Source organism: Micromys minutus (genome assembly GCF_963924665.1).
Source record: "Micromys minutus genome assembly, chromosome: 11".
NCBI classification, from domain to species: Eukaryota; Metazoa; Chordata; class Mammalia; order Rodentia; family Muridae; genus Micromys; species Micromys minutus.
In genome coordinates, this window is record NC_137980.1 from 8,771,866 (window position 1) to 8,786,472 (window position 14,607).

Consider the following 14,607-nt stretch of genomic DNA (forward strand, 5'->3'; position numbering starts at 1 on the left):
CCTCCTCCTAGCTGCCCATGAGACATTCTTTTCCTTCAGTTCAAGATGTAGAACCCTCAGGTCTTCCAGCACCATGCATGGCAGGATACTACCATGCTTCCCACCATAATGATAATAGATGGAACCACTGAACCTGTAAGCCAACCTCAATTAAAAGCTGTCCTTTATAAGAGTTGCCTTGGTCATGGTGTCTGTTCACAGTAATGGAAACCCTAAGACAGAAGTTAGTACCAGGACTGAAGTATTGCTGTGATAGGCCTGACCAGACTTTTGTTTGGAGGAATGTAGTCTTTGGTCCTCTGGAAAGAACTGGAATGCTTTAAGTAGGGTTAGTAGGCCATTGATGTAAGAATGTAAAAGATATTTTGGTGGTGAGGATGATTTGAACTGTTTAGACCTGACTCAATAAGTTTCAGTGCAGAATTTCTGTATGTGCCATAGACTGTTTTTGTGATATTCTGATGAAGAATGTGGCTCCTTTATGCCCTTGTCTGAAGAGTATGCCTGAGGCTAAGGTAAAGAGATTTATATTAATTGTATTGACAAAGGAAGTCTCAAAAAGGTCCAGAAAAGACTTTGTTCTCTGGTTTAGTTTTATGAACAGCATTTTCATTAGTTTTCATTAGTTTCAAGCTGAGCAAGCTTCCAAAGGAAAAGTACAAAATGAATGGCTCAAAGAATAAAGGAGCACCAAGAGCTGAATCCTGTGTTCAAGGAGATAATCAGACCAAGGGAGTGGTAACCTCCAGGCAAGATTCCATCATCTTAAACTTACTGTTTATGCTTTTGCAACTGCACAAGGAACTACAATCCAGACATGGAGAGCAGTGATCCAGATCTTGGAAGACAAAGGCTTTTGATCTATACCCTGAGAAATAGTGGCCATGAAAAGCTTAGGTCCAGGTATAGGTGGTACACATCTTTAATCAAAAGTAGAGGCATGCAGATCTCGAGTTCAACATTTACAGCGCAAGTTCTAGGACATCCACACTTGCAGTAAAGGAGTTGAAAAACAGAAAGCTGGTGATAATCTAATAGAATGGAGGCGGGGGGGGGGGGGTGTTCTAGCCCCTGCAAGCAGCAGACAGACCTCAGCAGCTTCAGCCATGTAGCTCTGGCTTTGGAGTCAAGAGTAAAAAGAGACTACTGGTACAATTGACGCTAGTCCCCTGGAACTAAGAAATTAGCAGTAATAAGAACATCACCACTGAGGTGAAATCTGGGAAGTGTTTTCTGAGGGAATGAACTGTGTTGCAGAGACAGCCAAGGTTATACCTAAATGCTGTACCTGAACTTGGTAATGTGTAAGAATCTCCCACATGGTACTGGTTTTGAAGGCATGAAGGTGTTGGCACTGTGAGAAGGTCACAGAAGGCCACTGGTGAAAGTGCAGCCTCAGGCGCTGTAGAAGGCTCAGGACAGAAGGGATCATGCAAAGGAGTTGAGGCTTGGCACCATCAAGAGAGCCTATGAGAGTCTTTTGGTAAAGCCAAGTTTATCCAATCAGTCACATCCACTATTTGCATACTAAAAGATACAAAAAACAGTTTGAAAAGACAATGCAAGTATTAAAAGCAGATATGGCATGGTTTCTGAAATCTCCCAGCTTGAAATTTTTAAAAAAGTATGTCTAAATCAATATACTGACCCTGACTGGTCTAAGAGGTTAAAAACCCTTCAAACATATAGATAAGTAAGAAGGGAGGCAGAAGTTTTATGAAGTCATTTATAAAGTGCTAACACAGAGCAGGGGCGGGAGATGACTCAGCAGCTAAGAGCACTTGCTGCTCAGGCTCCATTCCCAACATCCACAGGTGACTGTAATTCCAGGGGGTCTGACCCCCTTCTGAGCTCTGTTCACCCATGATGAAAGAAGATACAATCGGCAAAACAACACAAAAATACCTGTTTTAATTAGCTTTTATCACCACCCAAAAAATGATAAGCCTTTAAGTTAAAAGTTAATGAGAAATTTAAGAACATATATTATTATAGATCCCATAAACTCTAAATGGATAAGAAATGATTTGCCACTCACAAATTTGAAAATTTAGATGAAGCATACTCATCCTTTAGAATACATAATCTTCCTATACTCACATGAGAAAAAAATCTTAGTGTAGAGCCATTTAAAAAAATTTTAAATAATAGATAATATTTCAATACTGAATATACCAGACCCAGATGTTATTTGCTGATAAATGTTAGCTAACATTTATGAAAAATATGTCACAAATCAACTTAACTGGCATATGTAAGGTTAATTTTCTATCAAAATAATTTACAGTTTTTGTTTTGAACAAAACTTGGTTTGGTTTTTTTGGGGGGGGTTGTTTTATTTATTTATTTGTTTGTTTGTTTGTTTGTTTGTTTGTTTAATCATAGTACCTTCATGGTATCGTTTGATCAGAAGAACGAAGGTTTGTCTCACAGCCACTGTAGGAGACGGGTATCTCAGACATGAGTAGACAAGGGAGAGAAGTAAAACTCCAACTGATAGAATAAGCAGCAGAGCACATAGGAAACAGCTAAAAGAGGTCACAGTGACTTTGTTTTGCTGAACATGCAAGAGCCAAGCATGGAGGTAAACAGAGGAAATCAAAAGAAAGCACTATAAGTAGGTGCAACACAATTTAAGTCTTCATCAGACTATTCAAGGATATTCACAAAATGGGTTAAGAATGAGTCTAAGACTTCTCTGAAAAGATTCTGGAAAGTAATACAAAGCTTTTCAGTTGTATGTAACTGATTTCTGACATTTGTTTTTAGTAGAAAAAGAAATAGAATGAGAACAGAACACAATGAATAAGTATAAAAGGCATTCATTAAATGTCAGCCTTTCTTTTTAGCCTTATATCATGTAGCATTTCAGAATTCCTTAATTGTTATCTAGGTTGAAATAAGAACACTGATCAAGAGCCATGTTAGTTGGTGGGGAAAAGATAGGATCAAGAAGAAAATTAGCATACTATTTCAAAAGGAAGGAAGGAAAATAGTGTTTGAACCAAAAGTAACTGATTGTATCGACATACTGGAGAAGAAAGATGCACATCTAACATGTAAAACAAAAGTAAAATTATATTGAAAACTTAAAAGGGAATATATACCTCCCACATACCCTCATCACAATATGTAAACCTTTCTGTGGCCTTCCAAACACAGTAAGCATCTCCATTATTATATTTTTCTGCTGCTGATTTTCTCACAGGTACGTAAGATATGTAACAATATGTCCACAAAACGTAGTACTAATTGGTCTGAAGCCTAAAGTTCCTCCACCGTAATCTAAGCTTCTGTGTAATTCTGATACCAAACTGGTCCATGCTTTTGTTGTCATTCTAAAACACAGCCAGCATGTGTAAATAAATAAGATCACTATATACTGCATTATACAACAAGGTGGCTCTGGCCTATCATTGGATGAGAAGGAAAGGTAGGCAGAGAAAAGTAGAGGAAAGGAGAAGAGGAGGAGAGGCGGGAGAATCAAGATGGAGGTGGCAGAAGAAGATAGTAAACTAGAGGAAGATGGTGAACTAGAGGAAGATGGTGAAGATCAAGGTAAACTAGATCGGTTTTATCTTGTCTAGATGGGCGGTCTATATCCTTATTAATTGACAGTGCATTTATTGTTTAGATATATGTGGATTGAGAATTATACATATGAATCTGTTTGATAAGTTGCTGATTGTTGAGTCATGATTTTACCAGGCTGTGGAGGATAGTGTGTGAAAACATTGGCTGAGAGGCAGCTGGAGCGTGCAGTTCCAGCTCTGTTGCCTGCGAGAGGTGAGGGCACACGGGCCCATGGAACGATATGTGTGGGTGAAAGGCTTGGTAACTAACTGCCTAAGGGACTGCACTCAGAAGCTGTATTTAATTTTAATAGAGATTTTTTTTTTAATGGCCATCAAGGTGGCTTAGCAGGTAAAGGCACCTGTTACCAAACCTGACAATCTTTGATTTGATCAAAGATTTTGATCTCTAGGACCTACCCTGTAAAGAGAGAACCAACTCCCCTAAGTTGTCTTCTGAAATTTCCTTGTGCAACATGGGACCTAAATGTACCTACACCTGAAAATAAAAATGTAATTTAAAAATTGAGTTTCCGTTTTAAGTAACAGGACTAGAAATAATAAACCACTAGAAATGGGACAGAGAGGATATTTCACTGGAGAGAATATATAGGTAGCAAATAAGCTCATAAAATATTTAACAATATTATTCATTAGGAAACAGTTAATTGAAATCCTAATGAGTTATTATGAGCATTTATCAGAAAGTCTAAAATTAACAAAAAGTAACACCAAATGCTGGTGAAGATGCAGAGAAACAGCATCATTTTTATATTGCTGGTGGACTGTAAAAAGAGAAAGCAGAGGCTGAAGAAATGGCTTAGTATGTAGCAAGAACACTTTAGTTCAGATCCTATAAACATGTAAACAGTCAGGCATGGCTGTGAGCATCTATAACCCCCTGTGCTGTGATGACTGGCAAAGTGAGAAGAACTGCTGGTAGACAGCCTGGCTCCAGGTTCAGTGGGACTTCCTGTGGCAAGGGACATGTCTAGGACACACAGAAAGGACATGAGGTGCTAGAAAACAGAAGGCAGCTTCTTACAGAAGGCAAACATGTACTTAACTATACAATCCAGCAACTGTATTCATGGGCACTTATTTAATATAACAAGGAATTTATTATGTTCATATAATAACATACACATAAATGCTTAAAGCAGCTTTTTTTTCATAGTAGCCTAAACTAAAAGGACTCAAATGTTTACCAATGACTGAATGGTTACTTTGTTACATTTGTATCTTTTGTGAATACTACATATCATGAAAACCATCTGGCAATGAAAAGGAACAAAATATTGGTATATTCAACAGCATAGCTGAAGCTGGACAACATTTTCCTGAGTGACAAATGCCAATGTTAAACATAGTAGGTTTCCTTTTATATAACCTCCTTTAAACAAAAAAAAAAAAAAAAAAAAAAAAAAAAAATGAAAAGCAGGTAAGTAGTTGCCAGGGCTCAGAAAAAAGTATGAGAAGGGAAGAGGTTAGTCACAGAAGTACATCACAGGCAGCCTGAATGATAACAAGAGTATTCTCTACCTCCAGGGTGGAGATAATTACATATACCTGTATATATGTAATATATACATGTATACATGTCGGTACACATGTGACAAAACTGAACAGGATTAAATACACATATACATAGCTAATGAAACGAGTACGTGGATTTTATTAGTTTCTTGCTTTGATGCTGTACTTCAGTTACATAAAATACTATTGCAGCAGGACCAGAGAACCTGAGCATCCTTCTTCTCTGTCTCCAGGTTCTCCAACCCCTCTCCTTTATGCACCCTGCTAGATTTGGCTCCCAGATCCCACATCCAGTGCCCCAGTCTAGTCTGGCTACCCAGGCCTGCTCACAAACCAAGTTCAGGCTCTGGCCAAGACCGGTCCCCTACCCAGTTCACAGTCCATGCCCACACCATATCCAACCTCTCCACCCAGCCAGATCTACCACCACAGTCCAAGCTTAGACCAGAATGCATATCCTGTACACCAGTCTGGCCCCAGTCTAACAAACTTCATTCCACCTCAACAATTTACCCGCTAGACTCAATCCCCATGAACATACTCTCTTCTGACCTAACCTGCTCCATATCAAACTTAGACCTAATAAATGTTCACTTGCCCAGATCTCATCCCCAGACCAGAAATAATATTAAATATCAAGCCAGTATCTTCTCTCCAAAATCTACCATTTATGTAAAAATGTCAGCCAAAAAGTATTATCCAAGAGATAAAACTTTGAAACAAAATCATAAACATAAAAAAATTTCAAGAAGCTTAAAGACAACACTTAAATTAATTTCAATTTTAAACTGAATTAATTTAAAAAAAAAACCAAAAAAACAGCCCGCTGAAGTTAGAAGAAAGAGCATGGAAAATGAACCCTTGAATGATGCTCAAGAAAATACATGGCAATTGATGGGGATCACAAAGACAGTACAAGACTTAGAGAAGGATTCAACAGAGAAAAAAACATGAAGATGGAACTGAAAAAAAAAATCCAACTAGAAAACTCAAAGGAGGACTACTAGAGACTTGAAAGAGTCAAGTACAACTAACATTTTACAGAAATGTATTTTAGAACCTCATAATCAAAGTAGGTACAAATGTCATAAAGTTGTAAATGTAACTCTTATTCTCCTGTAATAATTGTTGTCTCTCAGGTCTGTTAACCTAGACCTAGTCCTGGAAGCTTCTAGTCTCCATACAATCTTATCTAGGCCTAGAATATTTTTAGCCTCTAAGACTGAATACTTGCAATGTGGCAAGATAAAGAATCAACCTGAAACACCTCTTTTATACAACAACTAAAAGCACAAAGAAGGGGGCCATGGACACACTACCATTCATAATAGTCTTAAAGAAAATAATGAGACTTTCAGTCTCTGAAGGAGCTAGAGACAGACACTAGAAACTGGACAGACAACTCCTTCCCTTCACAACTTTTAGATCCACATCCATTCTTTGTCAATTTTATGCAAGCACCAAAATGCATTGTATGTATAAATGAAATTCTTGAAGGTGAAAAATAGTATAATAAAAAGATTAACTAAATGTTAAAACACATAATACAGAAAATTTGCTGTAGTAATATCTCATCCATAGGATTTTCCAAAGCTACTATAATCATGTGATGGGTCTTCTCATACATTAACAGACATGAATTTAAATTTACTTCCATCTTTTCACACAAACATAATCTACGGCCATACCACCCTAAATATGCCGTAGCCTGTCAATGCAGAGATAGCCAAAAGAGAAATGTCACTGACTCCAAAAAAGGAGGGGAGGGTAAAATAAGACAAACTTTTATTTTCCTACAGTGGGAAAAAAGAATTAAAAAACTCTTTTCTCAAGCAATGTTTATTTAATCAGCTCCAAAAATCATCCACATCAATTTTAATATGTAGAATTAACCATGGTTTAATTCAGGCTGCCAATAAAAAAATGAAAATAAAACAACAACAAACAAAACACCAGTCTCAGTGGCTTAAATTGTAAGTACTGTCTCACTGTTCTGCAAGCTGAACTACCATCTGTATGCGTACACTCCCAGCATCTCTTCCTGAAAGCCAGCAGTCCTGCTGGATTTATAAGCCATCACTATTTATGATCTTATTTAATATAATTACCACTTTAAAGGTACTATCTGCAAGTAAATCATACTGGGGGTTGGGGGCCTCAAGATGAACTTTGGCAGGGACACAATTCAGTCCAGAATACCAATGACAGGTAGCCATACAAGGTATTATTAATTTTTAAATTGTGTGTGCGTGTTCTCTACCGTAGACAAAACAAAAAAAAAAAAAAAAAAAAAAAAAAAAAAACCAAAATACAAACAAGAAAAAAGAAAAAGAAGCACAGTACATTTTGAGTATCCCTAATCTAAATACCAAATGTTGAAATAGATTCAAGTTCATGGTGTTCAATTGGTGTTTATAAAAATTACATACATATTCCAGAATTTGAAAAAAAAAAATGAAATTTGAAATACTTGCCCCAAGTGTTTAGGATAAGAAAAAATCTATGTTTTCTCCATCACTTGGTTCCAGTTCCATCACTCAAGTTTTCCAAATATTACACACTAGTGTAGCAGCAACTCTCACTGTAGTTATAAAAAGTAAGTAAAACAGTCTGTAAGCCAGGCAAGATGGTAGAACCTGTAATCCCAGCAGTCAGGAGATAAAGCAAGCTAAGTAAAGGAATTCAAAGTCAGGGAAGCTGAGCCACATGGCAAGAGAAAGGAAGAAGGCATGAAGGACACTTGCTCGAGAGCACGTATGTATGTGTGTGTGTGTGCGCTCGCGCGCGCGCGCACGTGTGCATGTGTGTGCGCGTGTGTGTGTGTGTCTAGCAAATGATTAGTAAATTCAGGATTCTAAGTTTTTGCTTTGCTACCCCTCAAAACAAAACAAAGCTAACGGTTTGATCTTTTTTGAATTTAAATATATCTGAAAATTTAAGAGAACAAGATCCCATCTCTGATCTACCAATAACTAGTAATGTGAATGTAAGTAAGCTACTAGGGTTCCCTCCGACATTAAAATGCCTGTTGTATTCAGAATACAATATCAACTATCAATACTACAAAAGATAATCATCAAACTTTCTAAAAGAAATTTCAATAAAATTATGGTGAGGAATTCAATATACTTCTTTCATTTATTTATTATTTTAATTCAACAACTATACTCTGAATCTGAAAAAATTACCTATACAACTCTATAGACTAATTTTTCTTATTTTTCTGAACAATCCCTCATCTTCCAACTACATTTTATATTTACACTTCTTTTTCCCTTGTGATGTTCATTTTTAACTCATTAAAAAAATACAATCACTGAAATGCCTCAAATCCTGTTGGAATGTGTTAGGACATACAACGAGGTGATAATTAAACTGTTATAATAATTTTTTAACTCACTCCAAAACTAACACACTGATACAAGTATCTCACATTCTAACAATGCACCATAACTTACACTGATATGAAGCATGCTCTTAAAAACTATTAAGACAACAGAAGTGAAAAAATACATATAATACATAATATATATTACATATATACACATGGTAAAATATGCACAACTGAAATGCAATTTACCATGTTATATTTATGGAAGCAATTTGTTTTTACCTTTTCTCCTATCCCATATCTCTCACAAGAAACAGTCTCAGCACTGACAACTATGAAACCAAAATTCTGACCAACTAAAAAAATGTTCTATATCCTATAATATCAAATATTCAGCCAAGATTTAATTTGTTAGATAAAAAACAAACATCTTAATTTGCAGCTTGCTTGTTTTTAATAAATTATACATATCAAAGAACTGTTAAAATGCATTTCCCTTTGACTTATTATTTTTAGATATTTAACACCATAATAAAAATTGGGCAATTAGGCAAAAGGGAGTCAAGAATGGAAAATATTTCAGAAGCCCTATGTTAAAGAAGCACTTGGGCTTGGCATGTGGCACACACCTACAATCCAAGTCCTGGAGACGGGAGAGTCTCTGGTCCTGTACCAACCAGCACCACATTATAAGCTTATCTCAAATGAGTAAATTAAAACTTAAAAGTGTTATTTTAGCCAGTGAGGTGGCATCCCTATAATCTCAGCTACTCACATGCCCAAACAGGATGATCACTCCAGCCCATAAATTCAAGCTCAGCTTGGGGAACATCTTTCAATCTTGACTCAAAAAAAAAAATAAAATAAAATAATAATAATAATAATAATAATAATAATAATAAAATAACTAGCTAATAAGGGTAAATTACTAGACATTTTTTATGAAAAAAAATTATATTGTTATTATATAAATATATATATATATACATATATATATATATATTTACTGAAACAGTGAATAAATATGTTGACTGCTAGCCTAGCCAAAATAAATTTGAGCTCAAGGTTTAGAGAGAGAGAGACCTGCCTTCAAAGAAATTAGAAGAAAAATGACAGACAACACCTGACCGTTTTTATGTACCACACAACCAGGCGTGAGCATCCACACATACCTGAACACATACTACAAATCCATGTACCAAACACACCAAATAGAAGAGATGGTAATGACACCACTAACCAACTGAGGCTCCTAAACACTTACATGGAGCTGAGCTAACTCACTGTAGACTGTAACACGAAGAATAAATCTTATTTTAAAAAGGAAAAAAAAAAGAAGTGGATTTGTATAATTAGTAGTAAATTTTATAAACATACTAGAAAATTTGCCTATTGGCAGATATTTTGTCTACTATGTGTAAAGCCCTGGATTTGATTCACAACACTACAAGAATTAAAAAAGTTATATATGACCCAACACATTATATTCAGGAATATATATGTATAAACAAATAGAAAAGGGCGTAAGTAACAATTTTTAAAGAGGTCATGGATTTGAAGGGCAGAAAGGAATATGTGAGAGGGTTTGGAAGGAGGAAAGGAAGAGAGTAAAGTAATTAAATAATAACCTCAAAAATAACTATATATATATATATATATATATATATATATATATATACACGTGTATATATACGTGAAATAAAAGAATTATTGAATAAGAATGCTTTGTAAACTTTTTATTTATTCCTATATATATTTTAAAATAATGAAAAATACTAATAGATTTCTCACAAACAAAATTTTCCCAAATACTTATACTTTTTCTTAGTCTAAAAATAATCTGTACCTTATTCAATTTTGCTGTCAATTTTAAATTCCTCTTTTAAAGCCTGTTAGAAGCTAGAGAGTGAAGATGATGGCTCAAGCCTATTATTTCCCAGTACTTGAGATGCTGAACAGGATCACAGATTCATGGGTAGCTTGGGCTACACAGAGAGCTCTAGGTCATCTTATACTAGAAAGAGAGCCTGTATTTAAAAATAAAATAGAATAAAGTAGATCTATTAGAAATGATTTAAGCACGATATCCTGGGACTAGAAAGGTTGTTCAGCAGTTAAAAGCGCTTGCTGTTCCTGTAGAAAAGCAGTGTTTGTTTCCAATCACCCACAGAACAACTCACAACCACCAGTAACTCCAGTTCTAGGGAACCTGATGCCCTCTTCTGGCCTCTGTCACTAGACACTAGCACAGTACACATACATTCATGCAGGTGAACACTCATACACATTAAATAAAAATAATTAAATGGCTTTAAATAACAAGATTCTAAATATGCCTAGCTCAATTACAAAAATGGCATAATACTGTATTCTTTCAGCATTAAAAACTGTATTTTATTATAATAAAAGCATAATTGATTTTTTTTTTCAGAAAAGTATACAGTGTGCTGAAATTTTTTAAACCTTTCAGAGCATTTCTGGAACAGACTGCAATAAACAGACACAAATTACAGAGAAAAATTAGAATGGGAAGTTACTCTTTGTAACTTCTTTGTGTTAAATAGCTCACTAGTATCAAAAATAGACCTAAGTTGAAACTTGCCAATGCAGCAAAAACAAAGCCTTGTGAGCAATGCATTTTCAAATTTCAATATGATACAATACTCATGCTAATCAAAAGTGGATTAGTATTACAAAATGCCTCCCTAGTTATTTTAAAGTCACTTCTTAAGCCTCTTAAAGAAGCTAACCCTCCCAAAGAAAACTTTCAGAGTTCAGAAACAAATTTTTCTGAAATGAAACAAATTTTTCCCTAATATTCACCAATGGTATTTAAATTCTAAGGGTTTATGATTGATGTGAACGGTCTAGAAAACATGTTTGGCCTGTTATTACTAATTCCCATCTCAACATAGTCCCTTCATCAAGATCAACCTACAATTATAAATACATACCCATTTCATTTATGAAAAAAACACTTTAAGGAAACAACTCTTACTTAGAGGGGGAGAGCCATTTGCCCTGATCATATCACAATCAACTACCAAAATTAATTTCCAAACTGAATACGGTATCAACCACTACCAAAACGCTAAGAGCGAAATATTTTTTACTTTAATGTATTTAGTGTTTGGATATATACAGTAAATACATAAAATGTATTTGCATATTACATTATTTATATGTAAATAAATCTAATAATTCTAAGGATCAAGTTAGTGTTCAGTCTGGGGCTCTTAATCACACCTATAATTCACAGAGCTCCGTTCCTTTCTCTCCCACTTCTCTAAAGAGATGTAGTGTTTTATGAATCGCAATGCTTCCAGCAGACATTAAGTAGGAGTCTGCAACTGCAGTAAAAACAAAACATTCTGACCAATGAGCTTGCAACTTGCATTAATATGCTCATTTAAATACCTGCACTCAACGCCTCTCACTACGTGCTTCGGCAGGGAGCACTGGAGTTACAATAGACAGCGGCTGCCTTTATGGTGCCAAGTTCGACTGAATCCCGGACACTATCTCAATTAGGAAGGGGCAGAACCATATCCGGTTCCCACTGAATACAGTTTCCCATGCTTCCCATCTTAAAAACTTTTACGCCTTCCCAGAAGAGCAATAAATATGCGAAGACGCTAGGAAGAGTGCCTGTAGGGGAAAATGACTGGTCAAATTAAATCCCTATTCCTGGAACCTGAAACTTCAAAACTTGTCAAACAATTTACCGCGGCAGGAGCAGGGTACGTGCGGCCCCTTCTTTCCCACTTCTGACGTGGAGGCGGCTTCCACAACCCCGCAACAGCACTTTTGACTTACTGGTTAGTTGGAGGTGCGGTCAGCGGTATGGCCACCTCTTCTTCCTCGTATTCGGGTCCATCCAGGGAGTCACCTTCATCCACTGTCCCCAGACCGGAGCCCAAAGGGGGCAGCTGAGGAGGCGGCGGCAGAGGAGGGAATCCGCCGCCCGGCCCGAGCGCCTCAGCAGGCAAAGACAGAGTCCCCTTGGTGAAAGCGACGTCTCCGGCAGGTCCCGCGGCGCTCGCACCCGCCACGCCGGCCAGCGCGGCGCCCCCCAGGACGCCAGACACCGGCCCGGTCCCCAGAAACCCGGACCCCGACGCGGCTCCGCCACCCAGGGCCGCAGCCAGGTCTGCGTCCGCCAGCCCAGGACACAGGGCGGCTGCCAGCGGCGGTGCGGCGGGTAACTTTACCCGGCACGCTGCAGGGTAGGCGCCGGAGCCAGTGGCCGCGCCGCCGCCGGCCCCCGCGGTCGCCGGGCCGCCTTCCTCACTGCCCGCCTCGGCCGCCATCATGTTGAAGCCCGCTCTCCTCTAGCTACCCCGCCGCCCGGGAGCCCCGGGGGCCAGCAGGCCCCGGCTGCGAGCCGCCCCACCCAGGCGCGTCCCCCGTTCAGCTCTCCAGGCAGAGGAAACAACAACAAAAGGAGAGCGCCCGCCGCCGCGCCCCCTCCCCGGGCCACAGCCCAAGCTCCGCGGCTGCGAGCTGGCTTACGGGAAGCGACGCGGGCAAAAAAGCCCGGCGCCTGCAGAAACGCTAGGCGAGCCTCGCGGCGCACACCCACACTCACGCGCACACATGCACAGGGGCGCCAAACTTCCTGGCTACGCCAAAGAGGAAGGGAAGCCCGCTGCAGCGGCTGAGGCAGCGCCGCCTCGGCCACCGCCGCCGCGCCTCAACGCCCGGGTTCCGGCCGCCCCCACCGCAGCCACCCCAGGGGCTGCCGGAGCCGCGGCCGCCGCAGCCTCATCTCCGCCGGCAGGAGACCCGAGCGGTGGGCGGGGCGAAGGAAGGGGGCGGGCCCGCAGAGCCGGACTCGGCGGCCAGCTACCTGAGGCTCTCGAGAGCGAAACCCGGGAGAGAAAGGAGGGCGGGGCCGGGAGGAAGGGAGGGGAGGAGGGGGGCTTCTGCGCAGGCGCCTTCCGGGAGCGCGTCCGGACCGAGGAGAAGGAAAAGCAGCCAGGGCAGGAAGCGGCGGGCGCGCGCGGAGGCGTGGCACACTGTCCCACTGACTGGTACGGGACGTGTGGCGCGCGGTCCCTCCACGCCACCGGGATCGGTGCAGGCCTACCTCCCCGGGCTTTGTGAACAGGGAGAGCGGGAAGGTGGCTCATCTCCAGGCCAGTGAGACTGGAAGGAGCAGGAGGCGGTGGGCAGGAAAGGATGATTCCAGGAAGTCCATTCGCTACTTCTTAACTTGTAGAAATGTGATCCCAGCGGCCCGTGCAAACGGCAACAAAAGTCAAAACAGCATTCATGGTTATTCCTTTCCGTTGGATGATATAAATCACCGCATAACTTAAGTAAAATGAATATAAGCCTAGATCCTGGGTCCCAAGAAAACAATGGATGAAGGGAGCCATAGAAAGTCTGGAGGTAGAAGTCAATTCTACCTCTGTATACTTGAGTTCTCTTCACCAAATGTCTCTCACACACGTTTGCCTGTCAGATAAGTAATGAAGTATGAAGAGGAAAAGTGCCAGCGAAGTCATAAATCAATGTATTTTTGTCCTCGTCTGTATGCAAAAATCTGCAACACATTCCAAAGACTCGCCGCATGTCTGAACTTGGCAAAATTACCAAACTCAGATCGATGTCACCCACAATGTGCCCTAGGAAAGATTTTGTTTCCCATTCACAAACACACACTCAACTGTTTGTATTGTCTTTTGGTGTTCCCCGAGGAAAGGTTCTAGGGCCCTGTTGAGTTCCAAAATTATTATCTTTTATAACTTGTACACGTTTCCCCAAACACAGTAAATAGTCTCCGGCTATTCTACAACACTTAACATATCCTAAATGTCATTTATATCGTTATTATTAGAGAATAATAGCAAAAGTCTGTACAGGTGGAATTTTTCCAGATACTTTTATATGAGGTATGTGCGATCCATGAATACATGGTTTGTTGATATGAAAGCAGACTAAGTATATAAGTAGGCATTCATATAGAGAGATCATGCTGGTTGTTTGAAAATTATCAGTGTTAGAAAATTGACCTTCTGGATTCATGTATTATACTGGCTTCTCTCTTCTCCCTGGAGAGTGTCACATTGAATGCCACTGATAATTGGTAATATCTCTCCATTAAGTTTAAGTAAGGCAACATGCTAAGAATAGCAAGAGGCTGTGGTAGAATACCATGGAAAG

At 39.4% G+C, this 14,607-nt stretch overlaps 1 protein-coding gene across 1 annotated transcript in view; it reads right to left on the reverse strand.

The window, feature by feature from the left end:
• RASA1 (RAS p21 protein activator 1) overlaps positions 1 to 12,876 on the reverse strand; it is a 66,510-nt gene extending 53,634 nt beyond the window's left edge. The window contains exon 1 of the mRNA XM_080925285.1: positions 12,256 to 12,876. Coding sequence (XP_080781411.1) covers positions 12,256 to 12,752 — 497 coding nt within the window. The 5' untranslated portion in view covers positions 12,753 to 12,876. The remainder of the gene's footprint in view (positions 1 to 12,255) is intronic.
• Positions 12,877 to 14,607: the final 1,731 nt, after the last annotated feature.